Source organism: Nuphar pumila, chromosome 12 (genome assembly GCF_984573655.1).
Source record: "Nuphar pumila chromosome 12, dmNupPumi1.hap1.1, whole genome shotgun sequence".
Taxonomy (NCBI): domain Eukaryota; kingdom Viridiplantae; phylum Streptophyta; class Magnoliopsida; order Nymphaeales; family Nymphaeaceae; genus Nuphar; species Nuphar pumila.
The window spans coordinates 10,524,705-10,544,021 of NC_143260.1; the positions used below are offsets into that span (position 1 = coordinate 10,524,705).

A 19,317-nucleotide genomic window follows, 5' to 3' on the forward strand; every position below is an offset into this window, starting at 1 on the left:
AGAGCTTATAGCTCTAAAAGTGAGCATATTGAAGTTAAATATCAATATATTCATGATATGCTTATGAAAAATGAAATAGCAGTGGACTATGTTCCTTCAAGTGATATGGTAGCAGACAAAGGCATAGCTAGGGGGGCAGGACTGGGCTGTAGCACAGTCCTGCCTCCCGAAACAGTTAAAGTTTTTTTTTTAAAGCCCAGTCCTAGCCCAGCCCTGACTGCAGCAAATAGTTTGATTTGTCCATATGAAATAGATTTTTATTAATAATTGTAGCCATTTTTTATTTTATCTCAAAAAAAAAATTTCGGGGGCGCTGCCCCCAAAACCCCCGACTATCGCGCAAATAAATTTTTTTTTCTACACCCCTGTTTGCCCCCCCCCCTCACATGAATCCTAGCTACGCCCCTGGTAGCAGACCCGCTAACCAAGGCAGTCACTGAGGATGTTTTCATTCGACATGTAAGTAAGATGAGACTCAGATATGTCTAAATGGTAAATGAGTAAAGATTACTCAGGAAGTGTGTATGCAAAGTTTTGGTTTAGAACAAACATACAAACACAATGAGAGTAAATATTACTCAGAAAGTGTGTATGCAAGGTTCCGGTTGAGAACAAACATATAAACACAGGGTGAATAAAGATTACTCAAAAAGTGTGTATGCAAGGTTTCGATTGAGAACAAGCATATAAACACAGGGTGAGTAAAAAAATTACTCGAAAAGTGTGTATGCAAGGTTCATGTTGAAAATAAGCATATAAACACAGGAAGTCCCTTATGACCAAGTGGGAGATGTAAGGTCGTATGGCCATAAGTGACTCTTGGAGGCCATTCTAACAGTCACAATACAAGAGACATGCCTCTTGGGGGGATGAAGAGATTTCTTCCAGGTTTGTGTCCCAAAACTTGAACCTTTTTCATGTCTATAAATGCAGTATGAAAACATATGAATATACACATAAAGTAACAGTGGTTACTAAAGCATTGAGATAAAAGAAGGGTTGAGAGTTCGAATGCTTTGGTGATTTCGAGCGTAACTACGAAACCTTTATCCCACTGCAAATTTGGCCTCGTGCAAGGTCGCTTCTCATCACTTTAGATATGTAGTTACTTTTCTCTCTCTCTCTCTCTCTCTCTCTCTCTCTATATATATATATATATATATATATATATAGAGAGAGAGAGAGAGAGAGAGAGATGGGAGGGTAAACGAGGGGGCAGGGTTAACGGTGAAGACTTTAGTTAACTAGCCTCAGAATGCCCATTGCCTTCTGGCTGCATTTGACATTATTAACAATGTCATCCACCATTTGATAAGATCCCCTTTCATATAGAGATGAGTCGTTTTCAACTACATCTTCACAAAGATATTGCCTTCAACTTCATCTCCGCTTCCATCACCCCCTCATCTTCTCTCAAATGGAGTCAGATTGAAAGGCTGATCAAGTGCAATCAATCATATTGCAGACTTTGAGCGTGCAATTGCATATGGTTGCCCTTCATCCTCGGCCTATGACTTGACATCTTCACCGTCCATTGCTTCATCTCATAAGGACCTCATGATCTTTATGTACATTATGAACGGTGAGGATGTCAAATCAGACTTGAAGCTCTCAGTCAGTAATGAGGCTCAACAACAGATAGAGGTGATTACACTAGTGCCAACATAAAAAGCAGTTGTAACTTTACACGTGGCAGGGTACCATCATCTGAGCTTTTCGCCGACAATCACGTGGTTGTCATGCCATCGTTTTCCTAAAACGTCTGATCCAAATCTAATCGGATCCATGTTCGGATCTGGATCTTAACCCGTATACCCGAGATTCACTGTTCTATCCCTTCATCGTTCGCAAGCTCTCCCTCTCTCTTCTTCCCCATGAAAGCCCTCCCCTCACTGTAACCAAGAAAAACCCTAATTCTTCGCAGAAGATGCTGTCAAGATCTCTCCGCTCCCTGCGCCAATCTCCGCCACCGCTCGTCCTCCTCCTCCACCACCGTCCCTCTCCTCCGCCGGCGGCTGAGCTCGGCCTCCTGCGCCCCTTCTCCGCCTCACCATCTCCTCCTTCTTCCTCCTCTCTATCGGAATCAGAGATGAGGAAGTACTTGGGCTACTTCGCCCTGCTCCTGGGCTGCAGTGTCGCCACCTACTACTCGTTCCCTCTGCCGGAGAACGCGAAACACAAGAAGGCCGCCCTCTTCCGCTACGCCCCTCTCCCCGAAGACCTCCACACCGTCACCAACTGGAGCGGCACCCACGAGGTCCGAACCAGGACGTTCCTCCAGCCCGAGAGCCTCCAGGAGCTCGAGGCGATCGTCAGAGACGCCCACGAGAACGTGGTGAAGATCCGGCCCGTCGGCTCCGGGCTGTCTCCCAATGGAATCGGCCTCCAGAGGAAGGGTATGGTCAATCTGGCGCTGATGGACAAGGTCCTGGAGGTGGACGCCGAGAAGAAGAGGGTCAGGGTCCAGGCGGGGGCGCGGGTATCGCAGCTCGTCGACGAGCTCAAGCAGCACGGCCTCACCTTGCAGAACTTCGCCTCCATCAGGGAGCAGCAAATCGGCGGGATCATCCAGGTCGGCTTCTTCTTCTCTCTTTTTTTCAAATTTTGGATCCGATTGAGCGCGGAAGCTTGTTTTGTGCGTTTTAGCAAGAATCTGAGATCATATAACCAGAAAATCCATGCCGAAAGGTCAAGGAAGTTGGTGACCTGATGGCAGGGGACCTGGTGAACGAAGCTTCTGTGAATGGTGGCCGTGTTATTGAGTAGAGCAATTATGATATGGAAGTTGATCTGAGGAAAGTGTTAGGGTCTATTGTGACTTAAACTTGAATAAGGCAATTTAAGTAACCTCTTACTTCACCTGTATGGGTGGTGACAGGTATCATAGAATTTCCCAGAAGTTCTAGTAAAGCTTTCATTGAAATTGTTCATTAGAATTTTGCCAAGAATATGATGACATCTCTTATGCCAAATGATACCAGCTTCAAAATCTCTAAGAGCGGAGCAAATGCAAATGATCATGAATTCTCGAAAACAAAAACAAAATGAGGTTCATAAAAATTCAATATCTAATGATTCAAATAACATAAAAAAAAACGATGGAAGAAGAGGGAAGGTGATGTCTCCTATATGTTCTAGTTGGCTGGGAATCATTAAATTCAACTTCAAGAAGGTACAAATCAGAATACACGCGAAAACGGATGGCTATTTCTTGGGTTATTTGTTTCCTTCCCATCTCTTAGGAAAGAGGTCAAATACTAAAACACAGGATTCTAACAGTAGATATGATTTTGATTTTACTGGTACTGGGTATTGGTTATATGTATGAGAGTGGTAGCATTGGTGATCTACTAATCCTGCATCTAGGTTTTTTCTTCAGTTGGGATTGGAAAATGGCTGTTACAAGAGTAGGATTTGGTGACCTATTATTCTCACATTCATAGCACTTTCAGGTAAATTGGATCAAGCCATAGACTCTCCCTTCTTCCCCTGTAAATGATCATGATAAGCTTTTAGGCAATGTTTAGTGACTTGATTTTGTGTATGATTTCTTAGTAAAATTCCAAGGTTGGTTAACTTGTCATAAAAGGTCAAAACATCATGTTGTTCATCAAGTAAGTTGTGCTAGTGTTGATACCAAAGAAGGACTTGGATTTGATTTTTGTTTATGAAGAGCTATTCATGGAGAAGTATCATAATGGATAATGTGGAAGGTGCAAGAATAGCACACTAAACTTCTATGTTTGACTGGTCACAACTGATCACAGTGCAAGCTTGTCAGCTTTCTTAAGTGGCAGCATGCAGATGCTAACATAATTCATCTTTGGATATGAAGATTAACAAGGAACACACGCTATTCATGAGATAAGACATCATAGATAAGGAGAGGAAGATGGTTGTTGAAAAAATGTGTGAAAAGAATGAAAGAGGAAAAGAGCAGACCATTACATTTTCCTATGATGACTTATGGAAAACATGTCACAAAATAAGCAAGAACCACAAAGGGTTTACGATAACACAAACACAACGTGCACATACACGAGTCCACCGTAAGATAATACAAGGTGCCAACATAGGCAATACAAACAGCAACTAAGGGCAATACCATGCATTAAAGTACAAAACCAAGAATAAAATAAATAACATTTTATTCATAATACACTCATAAAGTGAGTTAGAATGCATTAGAAGAGCATTAGAGAACAAGAGGGGGGTTTACTCCTATTTATACACAAGAGGTAGTCTCAAATAGAGTTGTTGAACTGTTCCAACAGTTATAAATATAGCTATTGGACTGTTTCAACAACTCTATTGACTAGTAAACTCTATGTTGACTTGTCTAAAAAAAACCCAACAGCTCTATTTGGTCTTTGACCAAATAGTCTCTATAAAAATAGAAAACGACAAAAATAACAAAATAAAGTAAAAGAACTAAAGTACCCCTAATGAGTACAACCTATTACAATGTTGTGAAATGACGAAAATACTCTTAGAGGATATTACCTATTACATCATTATAAATAAAATATATATATATATGTATATATATGTACAACTTAACATTCCCCTTCAAACTTACGGTGTGATATACTAAAAGTTTAGAAATACAAAAAAAATCAATGGGGAGGATCCAAGACTTCAAGTGTTTTCATTGAGAGTCTCCATCTTTACGACGCATCACAGAAAATATAAGTCTTTGAATGTCTTCATTGGTGATCATCCCCAAACGCCTTCATCGGCTATCTCCATTTTCATGATATGATGTATCAAAGATATTCTTTTCTCAATCCATCGCATCTTTAAGAACCTGCATGGATAACAAAACACAGGTTTCAACCACACAAAAAGAAGATATCCTAACCAAATAGTTATAAAGTTTAAAAAAATAGTATGTATATTTTGAACAAGAATAACACTCAACTAGAACAAAGTAATAATTTTAAGTTTTTTAGAAACATTAATAGTAATTCAAGAAGAACATACCTCATATATAAAATTTATAAAAACAATTTTAAACAAGCATAAGCCCATAATTAACATATTTTTCAAGAAAACATAAATATTGATCACAAGAGAATTTAATCACTTAAAGAACATATAAATTATCAAGAAGAGATAATTAATCATGTATTAATAATATCTCAAATTTTTAGAAAAACACTTCAAATAGAACAAATCATCAATTGATACTAAAAACAATATGCATATAAAGTATAACATTTAAAAAAAACTCAAGAAAAGAGGAGTTAATTAAATTTATGCATACAACAATGTGGACAAGATTTAAAAACATATATATATATATATATATATATATATATATATATGCAATATATTTAATGCACATAACAATAAATAAGAGCAATCCCATAAATCACGATCCATTAAAAGTCACTCACACATCCTAGAATGAGTTTAAGTACAAAGGACCAAATAACAATTTTAAAACATATATATATATGTTATCAATTAAATACATGATATTTTATCGATAAGCATTTTTTCATACAAGAAAAACCAAGTAGTAAAAGTTTAAAATTTTCATGGAAAGATTTTAAAAAATCCCACGTAACAAAGGGAATGATATATGCAAATCAACAACAATTTGCAAAAGATATAAAGAGATTTAAAAATCCCACGAATATCTAGAAATGATATTTTGTAAATCTCAATAATAGTTAGATCACCACAAGCAATCACCTCACTAGACCTCCAAACCTCAAAAATAAAGTGTATCAGCGACTAGAACAAGAGCATAGACATAATGTCACTAAAGGGCCAAAGACACACACGTAGGTGTGTATAAATATCTATTGTCTGCATATAATGACACTCAAAACAAGTGTATCAACAAAAGCACAATCACAATGACAACAATGAGTACATATAATGACACTAAAAAGTCAAGTGTATCAACGACTAGATCAAGAGTATAATCACAATGCCAACAATGGGCTAAAAACACACACAAAGGTGTGAACAAACATCTCTTGTCTACATATAATGACGCTTAGATGAGAGGTATAATGGGAGGAACACACGAGGTAAGAGAGCTTGTAACGAAAACAAATTAATGTCATAAAAAAGAATAAAATTAGCAATTTTAACAATCTTTTGAAATACTATGGTTTCAAAATAGATAGCCATCACAGATAAACATAATTATAAGCATTCATAATAACAATGGCCAAATAAACAAATGAGTGATACAACACACCCACAGAAGCAGAGATCAAACGGCCGTCAGTTATAGCCAAACTATAAGCCGACAATCTAAACTGACAAAAAATTGAGGGGTACATAACTCACCCCAACAAACAAGTATGGTTCAACAACTACAACAACAAGGCCAAAAATAAATGAGGCATTATATAAAAATCTATGATGAACAAAACAAATGCCATAAGGAGGCAATACATGCTCACAAAAATCAGTTTCCAAATAAGTGAGTTCATATACAAGAACCAATTTGAAAAAACAAAGTTTCAAATCAAATCCAATAAAGGTAGATAAAAACTTTAGAATGAGTATAGTGTAATCATATACACAACAAGATATTAAATAATGCAATCATATGCAATTATATGCATGGTCAATATAAGCAAGTCTACTATGAGACAACAATAACATACAACATTAAAGATGGCCAAAAACATATATAGAGATTTTTAAAAAACCATATGGAAAACCAAGAGTATACACAAGTACAACTAATCATGAATACTCACAAAGAGATCAAAATTCATGTATATGCAATAATCTAATAACTTTAAAGCCACAAAAAATCATGAAGGAACTCCTAAGATATGCATATGAACACCATAATTTCACATAAGATACTAACATACCCAAAATATATTTTGAATTATCATGCTTTCACAAGAGCCAATAAAACAATAGCTCACTTAAAAAAGAGTTTTTAAGATAAAACTTTAATTTCAATTTAATTTAAGACCATAAAACAATACCCAAAATGTCTAATTTTTTAACCCAAAACAATTTTAAAATAACACATAATCATTAGTGGCACATAAAACATGCATAGACATATGTCCACAACACATAAATATGAAGATGATATGCCGATAGAGCAATCTCATGAGAGCATACAAAACATCCATGACATGACTAATGAATTTAAAATCATAATGATTCAAGATTTAAAACATACAAGAATTTGAAAATTCTTAATGAGCGCATCTCAATGAAAGCACCAAATAGAATTCAAAGAACATGCTTTGACACATGCATAAAGTCACTAATAATCATAATAGTGTCCAAAAAACCCAAAATAAATATATATACGTACATGAGATCATAAAATTATATATTTTTTGTATTAAAAATAATAATAACATAGAGAACTTACCATAAAGAGCTCAAGAATAGACTGCTTATGGGTTAATGTCAAAAGAAACAAACACAAGAGCCATTAAAATAATATTTTATTAAAAGACATTTCACAAAACTCTAATTCTAATTGATTCAAAAAACACATTTTGCATACCCTAGCTTAGTTGTCAAGGGCGCCGCCTGGGCGACCAGGTCTGGGCGGTGGGGCCTTGTACCACTTTGGCTTAAGAAGAATCAACTTTTCCTAAAGCTCGGACAACTCATTATAATATTCCCTAATACTTTTGTCACTTTGGGTCATAGTACAAACTTTGTCTTGCAAATTGCAGGCATGTGCAATATCCTTAAGGGAATACATATTCTTAAGGTATTCTTAATGTATTCTCAAGTCTTATTGGCATGCTCAATTTTTTCTAGGATAAAGCATTTTTTGATATCAATGCTATTAATTAGCCAAGACATAATCTTAGCATGCCCCATGTGGTACTAGTCTCCACAACTCCTTTCACCGAATGTGGTACTTCATTATTGGAACCCACATTACATAATTTGTATCATTGAGTTTCATGGGCATGATGGTGACCTTTTCATTGTCATTCATTCTTACAAAGAGTGAGAGAGGGAGAAGAATAAAGAGAAGATGAGAGATGAGAAGGAAAGGAATGTAGGAGAAAAACAAGAGCACAATCATGATTCCACGAACTTTGAATAGAATCAAATAGCACACTAGCCAACGAACCACTTTTTTCTCCAAATGTGTAAGCACACGAACACTTGAATCACCAATGACCAGAGACTTCTTCTTGCTCCCATAAGCATGAAACACGAGGCAACTAATTTTCAAGGTTCCAAGAGCTATGAGGCTCTGATACCATATAACGAAACAAGAGCCTTCAATGAAGAACACAAAAGTTCACCAAAGATATAAGTGGGCAAGCACAACAAGTGTCTACGAAGGGAACACCAACAAAACCCACAAAAGGGCATACACAAGAAGACTCTAGAATATAAAAATAAATATTTTATTCAATCCATAAAATGCAAGAAGCATTGGATACAATGTGAAGGGGATAACCCCTATTTATATACAAAATGGGAGCTCAAGAGAGGGACTCTTGAGAGACTCAAATAGAGTCGTTGGAGCTAGTCAACGGCTCTATTTGTAGCCGTTGAACTAGCTCCAACGGCTATCAAACTAGTCAACAATGTGTTAACTAGTTTGGTTCTAGTTCACAATGAACTAGATAAAAATAAAATAAAATAAAAGGAAAAAATATATAAAAATACATATATACTATATATATACATATGTATATATAATACATGTGTACAATACATTGGTATATATATATGAGGAATGAAAACCTCCCCAACGAAAACGGTCCCAAACCTACCCAGTGGAAAAAATTTAGTGTTTTTTCAAAATTTTGACCGTACAGATGTGTTCAACATGATTGATTTACTAGAAATCGACACTTGCATCATGAATTTTGGATAGAAAAAATGGTATTTGGAGCCTCAGAAATTTATGAAAATTGTACGTCATTGATTTTTGAAACTTATAAAAACCTATTCATGCATCGGAATCAAATGCTCCAAGAACTGATTCCTATAAAAACAAACATATAGATCATATCTGTACAGTCAGAATTTTTGGAAAAAATACCAAAAATCCAATAAAGCGTCCATTGGTAGGTTTTCATTATCATATGTATAGCTATATATATACTTGGTTGTCATAGGCACTAGGAAGTATCCAAAATAAAAAAAATAAAAAAAATTAAAAAACATAAAAAACGTAATAAGAAACATGTATACAACATAAAATCAATCAATAATAAGCAATAAACAAATAATATGTCGTTGAACACTGTAAAACAATTATATTACATAACCTTAACCTGCTCAAACAAATTAAGAATAAATTAATAATTGAATAAACAAACCATGCAACTAACAATGTGAATGAACAATACATAAAAAGTAAAATCATGTATACAAAAAAATTAACAACAACAATAGACACAATACAAATAATAGACAAACAATATCTTCTTCTTCTCAACAATAGACATAATACAAGCAATAGACAAATAATATATCTTCTTCTTATTATTATTTTTCTTCTTCTCAATAATAGACATAATACAAGCAATAGACAAATACCATGTCTTATCTTTCTTCTTCTGCTTCTCCTCCTCGAAGAAGAAAACACATGATATGTCTTCAAAAACAAAAAAGCTTAGGCGGTGACAGCTTAGGTGGCGCCTAGGCGGCAATATAGGGCCCCACCGCCCAGACTTGGTCGCCCAGGCGGTGGGGCAGCGCCTTTGACAACTAAGTATATATACACTTTTAACACTATAGTGATAGAAGTGGAGTTTGTTTTGTTTTCTTTATGTTAACTTTCATTAAGATACAAACCCTAACAGAATTCTAGCTTTTCTGATTACTATATATTTCCATTTTAGATTCATGATATTGTTTTAAGATTGAAAATCTTGATTACATTATCAACAACACAAGTTCAATACTAATCATTTCATTATAGTTGATTGTGGAATTTTACAGTTTATGTATTGTAGAGTTGATTGTGATGTTTGATATTCTAGTTCATTGACACAAGAATATGATGGATCTGCTTTCAATAATTCATACCTTTTAATATTTAGATACTATTTAGATCTCACCAAATCATTTGCCTAATTGTTGCTTAATGTTGATATTTAGATGCAGTAGGCGTATTCTGTATGATCACTGGGTTGACTCGATAGAATCCCAAGTCAACATTGAAAAAAGTTTTGTCTACCTACTCGACAGAGTCATAGGTTTTCAAACTATGTTTATGATGTTTCCCGAAAACTGTGACATTGAAAGGGATTTTATTCTTTTATTTTCATATAGAAAAAGGTTTAGCAGGTAAGAGGAGATTAATAAAGATAATTTAAATTAGGTGAAGATGATTTAAGGGTCAGAACATGGATCATTACATCAATTTTTATTTAGTGGAGCAGTGATAGTGGTAATTATGATCATGATAAAGGTAATGATTTGACCCTCTTAAGGGCATTACCTCTTCCATCATTGACTCTCAAGTCTTTGAAACCTTTAAAATGTTGAGAATTTTCTTGTCTACCTAGTTACCTTATAGTTTTATACAAGCACACAAGAATGTGTTTCCTCTACGTCTTTTGTTGGTTCTGTTGTAGTCCTTTTTCCCTTTTAAAAAGTTCCCTTACACTCTTTATATTTTATATAAAAAGTTTCGTCCAAGGCCCCTTATGCATTAGACCATCTTGAGGCCGATTCCTTTCATGTAACCCAACTGTGTTTGCAGTTGCACCACTTCATGCCTTCAAAATTTTTGTCTAAGCCTAGTTTCATGTCAGTAGCAGCAAGCTCTTCACCAGCTTGGTTCCTTTGTCAATGATCCTCTTCTGTATCATTTAATATGTTTGTCTCTGTTTGGGATTGTAAAACATGTATGGGCGTTGATAAAATGGCCCAGCTATTGTATGCATATCCATCTAGTGACAGCTTCCAGGTTTGCCTAAAGAGCTCTATTGTCCTTAGTGATAGGGATCTGCTCTTCCATTTTCTCAACCAGAGGATCAAGCTACTGTCTTTAGAGAGTGTCTTAGTTGCTGGAAGGGATTCAAATATCTGCATGTAGTCTATCCAGTTTCCCATCTTCAGCATGCTGTTTATTAGATCACTTTATTCTTGTTTTGTTGGCTTTGTTTCTTTGAGATGCTTTGAATTGGTGAATTTTGCCAAAGGTCAATTCTGCTTCTAGTCAGTGCTTATGGGTAGCAAAGATGACATCTTGTATTTATGTTTCATGGCCTAAACCTTTGGAACTCTTCCACTCCATAAGTGGACCTCATAAGTTCTAGATCGTGTTCCCATTCCTGAAAAAAGCATCATGGGTGATTGACTTGTTGGAATTTTTTCTATTATCCTTTGTGCTCATTACTGCATCCATATATTTGAAAATTCAATGTCAATGCTATAGTTAATATTTTTACTTGCACAACCACCCTCTTATTGATAATATATTGCAATTGAATTTTACCTTTTACAGAAAACATGTTTCTGGAGGTTCTGTCTATTTACTATGTTTTTTTTAAGGGTTTTCTTCCCCTCTTACTTTTCCATGTTCTTCAAGACTATTTTATAGTTCCAAGCTAATACATTTAATTACCTCTCTACAATTGCAGCCATAATTTGTTAACTAACACTCACAATGATCCATTTGCTTTCGATATACCCTTAGAATCAATGCTTTTTGTTGGCGCATTGCACCTGAAAGAAGTTTCTTTTGCCTTTTCCTTGCGTGCATACTGTGGCTGAACCGATGTCCACCTTTTGATGCTTTATTCATTCTTTAATTTGAAACTGTGAACAATTCCCATTTTTTACTACATTTCATTGTTATACTTCACATTCCCTTGGTTTCAAGTTTTCATTATATTGATCCTTTTTCATTCCTTTTTCTGGTGGTAATGTTTCCACTTCCAGGTTGGTGCTCATGGCACAGGAGCTACGTTACCTCCCATAGATGAACAAATTGTCAGCATGAAACTAGTTACCCCTGCCAAGGGTACAATAGAGATTTCAAGCGAAAAGGATCCAGAACTGTTTTATCTGGCTCGCTGTGGTCTTGGAGGACTTGGTGTGGTAGCTGAGGTCACCATCCAATGTGTTGACAGACATCAACTGGTTGAACACACATTTGTCTCAAACATTAAAGAGATAACAAAGAATCACAAGTAATTACTGTTTACATTTGATGAATTGTTTAGCATTTTCATTTTGCTGGAAAGAGGATTGCCATGTTTTTGTCAAGCAAATAGGTTTACTTGTATGGACGAATGTTTTGTGTCATTTGGTTCCAGTGACTGTAGCAGTGTCAAATTCATATTCACTTTTTCTTTCTTTCTTTTTTCTGTTTCACTTTCAGAAAATGGCTAGCAGAGAATAAGCATCTGAAATATTTGTGGATTCCATACACCGACACTGTTGTGGTGGTCCAATGCAATCCCCCTTCTAAAAGTAAAAGTCCACCAAAGTTTGTCCCCAAGTATGGGAAGGATGAAGCACTGCAACATGTCCGTGATCTATACCTTGAATCATGTAAAAAGTACAGGTAAAACCAACTATTCTGATTTCAATTGAAAATGGTAGCTTACTATTCCAAGATTCAGATGGACTTATGTTTTGTCTTGTCCACTACTGATTGGTAAAGAAATTTGGTGAGGAGGTGAATCCTTTAAAGAGACCATATTTTTTCTAATGAGATAATAAAAGCCAGAATACCTAAGAAAAAAGTGACTTTCTATTTCCTTAAATTTGTCCCCTCTTTTCCCCCATGACTTGTGAACTTCCCTACAAAAGAATAGCAGCATCAACAATAGTAACAATAATAGCAATGGCAACAAGACGGCAATGATATTTTTCGAAAAAAAAAAACAGCAATCATAACAATATAACAATGACAAGAATGTTTATTGTTGTTATTATTAGTAGTAGCAGCAGTGGCAGTGGCAGTAGCAGTAGCAGTAGTGGTAGTAGCAGTAGTGTTTTCTATCATCTGTTCCTCTTGTTATATGTATACTTCTGAATAGTATGGCATGGCTACTTACATCTGTTTCTCATGTATTTGTATATACTTATAAATGGTATTGCATGGCTACAGAGTTGGAGAAAATGCCAGTGACAGCCCAGAAAAGGAGGATGAACATGATGTTAATGAGCTTTCATTTACAGAGCTTCGTGATAAGCTTCTTGCACTTGACCCCTTCAACAAGGATCATGTCAGACGAGTGAATCTTGCCGAGGCTGAATACTGGAGCAAGTCAGAGGGTTACAGAGTGGGTTGGAGTGATGAAATTCTTGGATTTGATTGTGGAGGTCAGCAGTGGGTCTCAGAGATATGCTTTCCTGCTGGAACACTTTCAAAGCCTAGCATGAAAGATCTTAGCTACATAGAAGAGCTGAAGAAACTCATAGAGAAAAAAGGGGTACCAGCTCCTGCCCCTATTGAGCAGCGTTGGACTGCTAGAAGTAAGAGCAGCATGAGCCCAGCTTCAAGCTTGGCTGAAGATGACATATTCTCCTGGGTTAGCCACTTTGGCAACATCTATTTTTCTAAGTATTTGTTTGAGTTGTACCCTATTTACAGAACTAGGTCAAGCTTGTTTGCCAGGTTTTCACTTTTCAGTAAGAAATGTTGGTTCATTTGTCTTCCAGTTTATTCCCAATTGTGCATAAGGTCCTCTGAGTTCAGCATAAATCAGTTTTCCAAGTTTTGGTGATTCTTGGGTATCCAAAAATCTAGTGACTTTCAAGTTTTTCATTTTTTTATTATTTCCCGTTTAGAGCCAGCCATTTAATAACTCTGCTTCAGTAGGATCTATATAATGGTGATGGGTTGTCCCTGTATTTAGAGCCATGCTTTTTTGCTTCTATCTTTTCATAATCTTGTATTTCTTAGGGTGAAACTTTGATATGCAACTTTATTAGTATTTTTATTATTTTCCTTTTTTAACCTCAAAATAGGAACAATAAAAGAGGATTCAGTTCGGCTGTAGCATAGAGGAAATTCATAACCTCGATATTCATGATGGTGCCGTCAGTGATGGCTCACAAATTCTCTTGTTTCTTTTGTTTTGTAGGTTGGTATAATCATGTACCTGCCGACTATGGACGCACGACAAAGGAAAGAGATAACAGATGAGTTCTTTAAGTACCGTCATTTGACACAAACTGAACTATGGGACAAGTATTATGCATACGAACATTGGGCTAAAATTGAGGTAATCGTCAAACTAGCCTGAGTATAAGAATTTATCTTTGGTTTGGGGCAAGCTGTGGTCAAAAGCTATAGTTGCTTAGTCAACTAATCTTATATTGAAATTTGAATAAGCTTTGTTCTAATTCTATTGCATCTCCTTGCTCATACCTGGACCAAGATCACTGTTATTTCTGTTTTCTAGAGTTTGTGAACTTTGTTCGTTCACTGGACCGAGTATTGAACAATGGCACTGTTCTATCCTGCCACTTCTATTTTGACATTCTTTGCTACATTGTAGGTTCCAAGAGACAAAGATGAGCTCCATGAGCTACGAGAAAGGCTCATGAAACGTTTCCCTGTTGATGCCTATAACAAAGCACGCAGCGAGTTGGATCCCAACAGAATTCTTTCCAATGGCACTCTGGAGAAGTTATTCCCATCAGAGCAGCTAGAGAAGTCTACATAAAATTTGTTTGACAGTTCTGATTCTTTGTCAATGGAGTGGGTGGATTCGTTTACTGTTGATGCTATTGAGCTCCTCTTTTTTCTCTTCTTTCTGCTATTATGTTCACCCTAGGGGTGGCAGTGGACCGAGGTGGATGCGGGGGACAAGGTGTCCACCCCCAAAACACGAAAAGCGGGAGGGGCCCCTCTCTTCTATCAAAATACTGGTTTACTCCCTCTTTTGTTAAAAGAATGATGTCAATTAAAATTTGTAAAAAAAAAAGTGTTTATAAATATGAATTATGGATAGGATCTAATCCATTTAACCATGTACCTAATATGTTCAGTTATCATATATATATATATATATGGGAAATGGAAACTTACAAAATGGGTTTTGATTTTAACCTCCATCCCCGCCTTCATCGCCGCATGGGTTTTGATTTTAACCTCCATCCCCAGTCCAAATGGGGTGAGGCGGAGCGGAGCCCCGGTTCTCCCCCGTTCACTGCCATTCTTAAAGGAGGTTGAACCATCAACTGCACCGACCAGGAGTGGGAGGAAGAGTTTATTGGAGAAGCTGCAGCCCAAAGAATGAGATGGTTGTTTAGCTTTAGGGTTATATATAAGAGAGTTATATGAAATTTTATTAAATCATTGAAGGTATTTTAGTTATTTTACTAACGGCGGGGTAGAATGGGGCAAGGCGGGAAAAAGCATAAGTCCATCCTCGCATGGGTTTTGATTTTAACCTTCATCCCCGTTTCATGTCTTCCATCCCCTGTCCAAACGGGGTGAGGCAAGGCAGGGTTGGGGCACTAAAGCAGAACTCCTCACAAGGTGCAGCCCCATCATGTGACCCAGTTCTCTGCAAGGGTTCCTCTTCATTTAAAAGAAAAAAAGAAAAAAATGGAGAGGAGGAATTGGCACTTTCATCTCGAGTTCTGGTGGTAATTCATGCCTGAAGCAACCAATTGGGCATTCTTTACTTCCCTAGTTTCCTTACCCAATTTACCCGGTTCTCTGATTCAAAGCATGGCCATGGAGCCTTAGCATAAAGGCGCCCCACTTGAGAACATAAAAATGGAGCATTTAGCCATGTTACAGTACAACTTCAGGCGTTTCCATCGATTGATACAACCCTTGTCACAGCTGAGAGCAGCCCAAGAAGGTTTATGCCAATAAAAAGATAAATCAAGGCAGTTTGAATGCCAACAAAAGGAGATATCCACATCTTGACTGTTAAAGGAAAGTGCATAATGGTTTCATGTGTTAAAAAGTGGTAAGATTCATATGACTTGATAAGATTGGAAGCCGTGAGACAAGGGAGTCACCAAAGACTGCATAGAAGGCTCACAGGGTTCTAACAGGAGTGGATCAAAGTTGGACAGAGTCAAATCTACCAAGCACACCTTGGGAAAATCAATCAAATCACAGCCAGCTACATTGCATTGAGTCCTGCACTGCAGAATACAAGCCTATAAACTCACGACCAGCCACATTCAAATCATAGTCTCCAGCACATATAGATCTCCAAACATCACCAGTGAAGATTTTCCTCGATCAGCAGGAATCCTGTTTAGCTATGAGTTGAAGAGACAATGACAACAAGAACTTGGCTCATAAATCATCCAAAGAGACTCCGTGTTCATTGGTATACACAGCAAGCAATGTGAAGAGACACCTTTTACTTACAGGAGTGGTGCCCTGAGGAAAGCAAGAGAAAATTCAATCTTACACAGAATTCAAAAAGGACAATCAAAACCAGTGCATCTCGATCATGATATAGGATTTCATTTTATGGTTCATAATACCAAAGGAGTCATTTAGTGCCATCTCGCAGATGGATGGAGCCCAATTAAGAGGTTGGCCTTGAAGAATGGACCACCACAAAATCACCAATGGAACTGCTCTGTCTCTCTGAACATGATACGCGGTAGCAAAAGGGAAACAACAGATAAAAGCAATGTTCTTTTCCCTTATTTCTAAGGTTTCTGCCTCCGCTTGCCATGTCTCCTATCACTACCACTATCACTATCACTAACATCATTGGACCTTGGCTTCCGCTTCCGGCCCCTCCTTTTACTATCGCTGTCATACTTTGGTTTATGTTTTCGGTGCTTTCTGTCACTCTCGCTACCACTATCAGACTCTGATTCAGATGAAGACTCAGAGTCATCAGATTCAGTTGCACTGGAACTCCCAGATTCATCAGAGCCTGAAGTATCCTCTGACTCAGATTCTTGTTTCTGTTGTTGCATAATGAGGCGAGGCATATCTTTAAGATACTGACGCAAGTTCTCAGTGATGCCACCCAGACCAATAGACGTAAAGAAATTGATAGAGAATCTAGCATTCTTGGGATTATCCCTAGGAAAAACGGACTCAAAAGAATCTTGCATTGTTTTGTCACTCAATCTCTCATTGAGTGTGCGAATACCAAGTTGCTCAGCCAACTCCTGCCAATTACAAATTACAAAGCAAAATTGAGTTGGTTGCACGTAAGAATATGAAATTAATGGCAATAGAGCCAGTGAACAAAATCATATACCTGGAACAGAATTTTTATGAATATCCGAGATGATGAGGTTGTATCCTCCTCTGTCAGACGGATGTAAGCTAAGACGTGCCAAGGTAATGCATCTGTTCCAAGGAGATGTGCGAAGAACTTGGCCACATTACGTAACTTATTTGTCTCAAGGCGGTGGATCATAGAATACTGTTGCACAAAGCACTGCTCAAAATTCTCTTGGTACACTTTGTTGATCATGCAGAACCTTTGGCCCAGGAGACCATAATATCGCAGATATGTTCTTTCTTGACAGCAACACTCTAGAAGCATAACGCACAGCTCCATCTGCATAACCAAGAAAAATAGGAAGTATGTCAAGTACTTTGATGTGCAAGTCCTAATAAAACTGCAAAAATCATATTGGACATATAGGATTCATATCTTTATCTCTATCCACGGGATACTCATATGGATCTAGACTATCCTCTATCCGGATATGTCTGTCCCTATGAGTGACTCCACTGATCATTTCTTAGTTTTGGCCACATCCATTTATGCTCTGAAGAGGAACGTTTAGATCCTTCAATCTTATGTAGTGAGGGGATTTAACCAACACACACACACACACACACACACACACACACACACACACACACACACACACACATATATATATATAGAAAAACTGGAATATGTAAACTAGCAAAATATGTAAACTGGTATGAATCGATATTTTCATAGATTTTTTTGCAAATCTAACACTGCAGATGCATTCGTCATGGTCCGTTCGCTTGGAATCGACTATTTGATCATCGTAATCGGATCAAGAAATGTGATTTTTTATGCTTGCATATTTACGAAAATTTTGAGCCATTGATTTTCAATCGGATGATCCAAGAGTCTATTTCTATAAAACCATGCATCTAGACCGCATCCGTACGGTAAAATTTTAGAAAAAATAAAAAAACTATGAAAATCTCGGTGCATACCAGTTTACATATTCGAATGGTTTACATATTTTAGTTACCCTATATATATATATATATAGAGAGAGAGAGAGAGAGATGCACAACCCTTAGGTGCACAGCTACCTACGGGATCACGCTGGCCATCCATCGCAGCGCTTGATGGACGGCCAGTGCAAAAAAATGTTTAAAAAATGCCAAAATGCGCTTTTTGCATGTTTTAGAATTTTTAGCAATGGTTTTTAAATGCCGCTAAAGGTCCCACTTTCTGCTGGGACCGCTGATGGGGCAAAAACGCGCAAATAGCATGTTTTTGCCCCTTTTCGCATTTTTTTTATGGACGTTGATCACGCCCTGCGACGACTAGCGTGATCCCGTAGGTATCTGCGCACCTAAGGGTTGTGCAGCTACCACAATATATATACACCATATGGTGATATACACTCTTGTTTGTATGGATCTAGCCAACAAATGGTAGATCTAAACATACATATGTGTTTAGCATGGTTTATTTACTACCTTAGAAGGCTTTATCATGTCTAATACATCATAAGACCCTATTTTATAGACAGTGAAAATCAATGGCTCGCAATTCATTAAAATAAAGGCAGTCTAGAAATGGTATAAAACATCATAACTAATGATGATCAGACGGCCCTCCTTCTCCAATGTTTGAGCATTTTATCGATCAGATCTATATATTTGTTTATAATTTATTTAATAAGTATGCTTTACACGAATATTTTACGACATGCAGACATGTTTTTCAAAAATATGAAAAATGAATGGCTCACAATGCATTTAAATTTTTACAATACAAGATATTGTGGGCCCTTGATTTTAGTGCTTTAAAAAACACATCCAAATATTGAAAACTCATGATCTAAAACATGTTTACTAAATAAATGATAAAAATCCAATATGTAAAATCTGATCGATGAAAAACTCGATCATTAGAGAACGATCGCCGTCTGATCATCATCAATCGTAGATTTTGTACCTTCCCTATATATATATATATATATATATATATATATATATATATATATATATATATATATATATATATATATATATATATATATATATATATATATATATATATATATATATAGGGAAGGGGACCGTCCAACCAAAGGAAGTCCAAAATCTACAATCAACGACAATGAGACGGCTCCCCTTCTCCAATATTTGAGTGCTTCAACGATCGGACCATATATATTTGTTCTTTATAATTTACTTACTAA

The 19,317-nt window shown here is 36.7% G+C and overlaps 2 protein-coding genes across 2 annotated transcripts in view; one reads left to right on the top strand and one right to left on the bottom strand.

The window, feature by feature from the left end:
* The first annotated feature begins 1,854 nt into the window (after positions 1 to 1,854).
* Positions 1,855 to 14,679, top strand: GLDH (L-galactono-1,4-lactone dehydrogenase). The gene is made up of 6 exons (XM_089983654.1): positions 1,855 to 2,572; positions 11,875 to 12,125; positions 12,317 to 12,502; positions 13,052 to 13,475; positions 14,031 to 14,171; positions 14,448 to 14,679. The coding sequence occupies exons 1-6, from the start codon at positions 1,928 to 1,930 to the stop codon at positions 14,613 to 14,615; spliced, it is 1,815 nt and encodes a 604-aa protein (XP_089839780.1). The 5' UTR covers positions 1,855 to 1,927; the 3' UTR covers positions 14,616 to 14,679.
* A 1,339-nt stretch (positions 14,680 to 16,018) lies between these two features.
* The window catches only part of LOC149819960 (uncharacterized), a 34,152-nt gene continuing 30,853 nt past the window's right edge, over positions 16,019 to 19,317 (bottom strand). Inside the window, exons 7-8 of the mRNA XM_089983655.1 lie at positions 17,145 to 17,450; positions 16,019 to 17,052 (exon numbers count right to left, since the gene is read on the bottom strand). Coding sequence (XP_089839781.1) covers positions 16,579 to 17,052; positions 17,145 to 17,450 — 780 coding nt within the window. The 3' untranslated portion in view covers positions 16,019 to 16,578. The remainder of the gene's footprint in view (positions 17,053 to 17,144; positions 17,451 to 19,317) is intronic.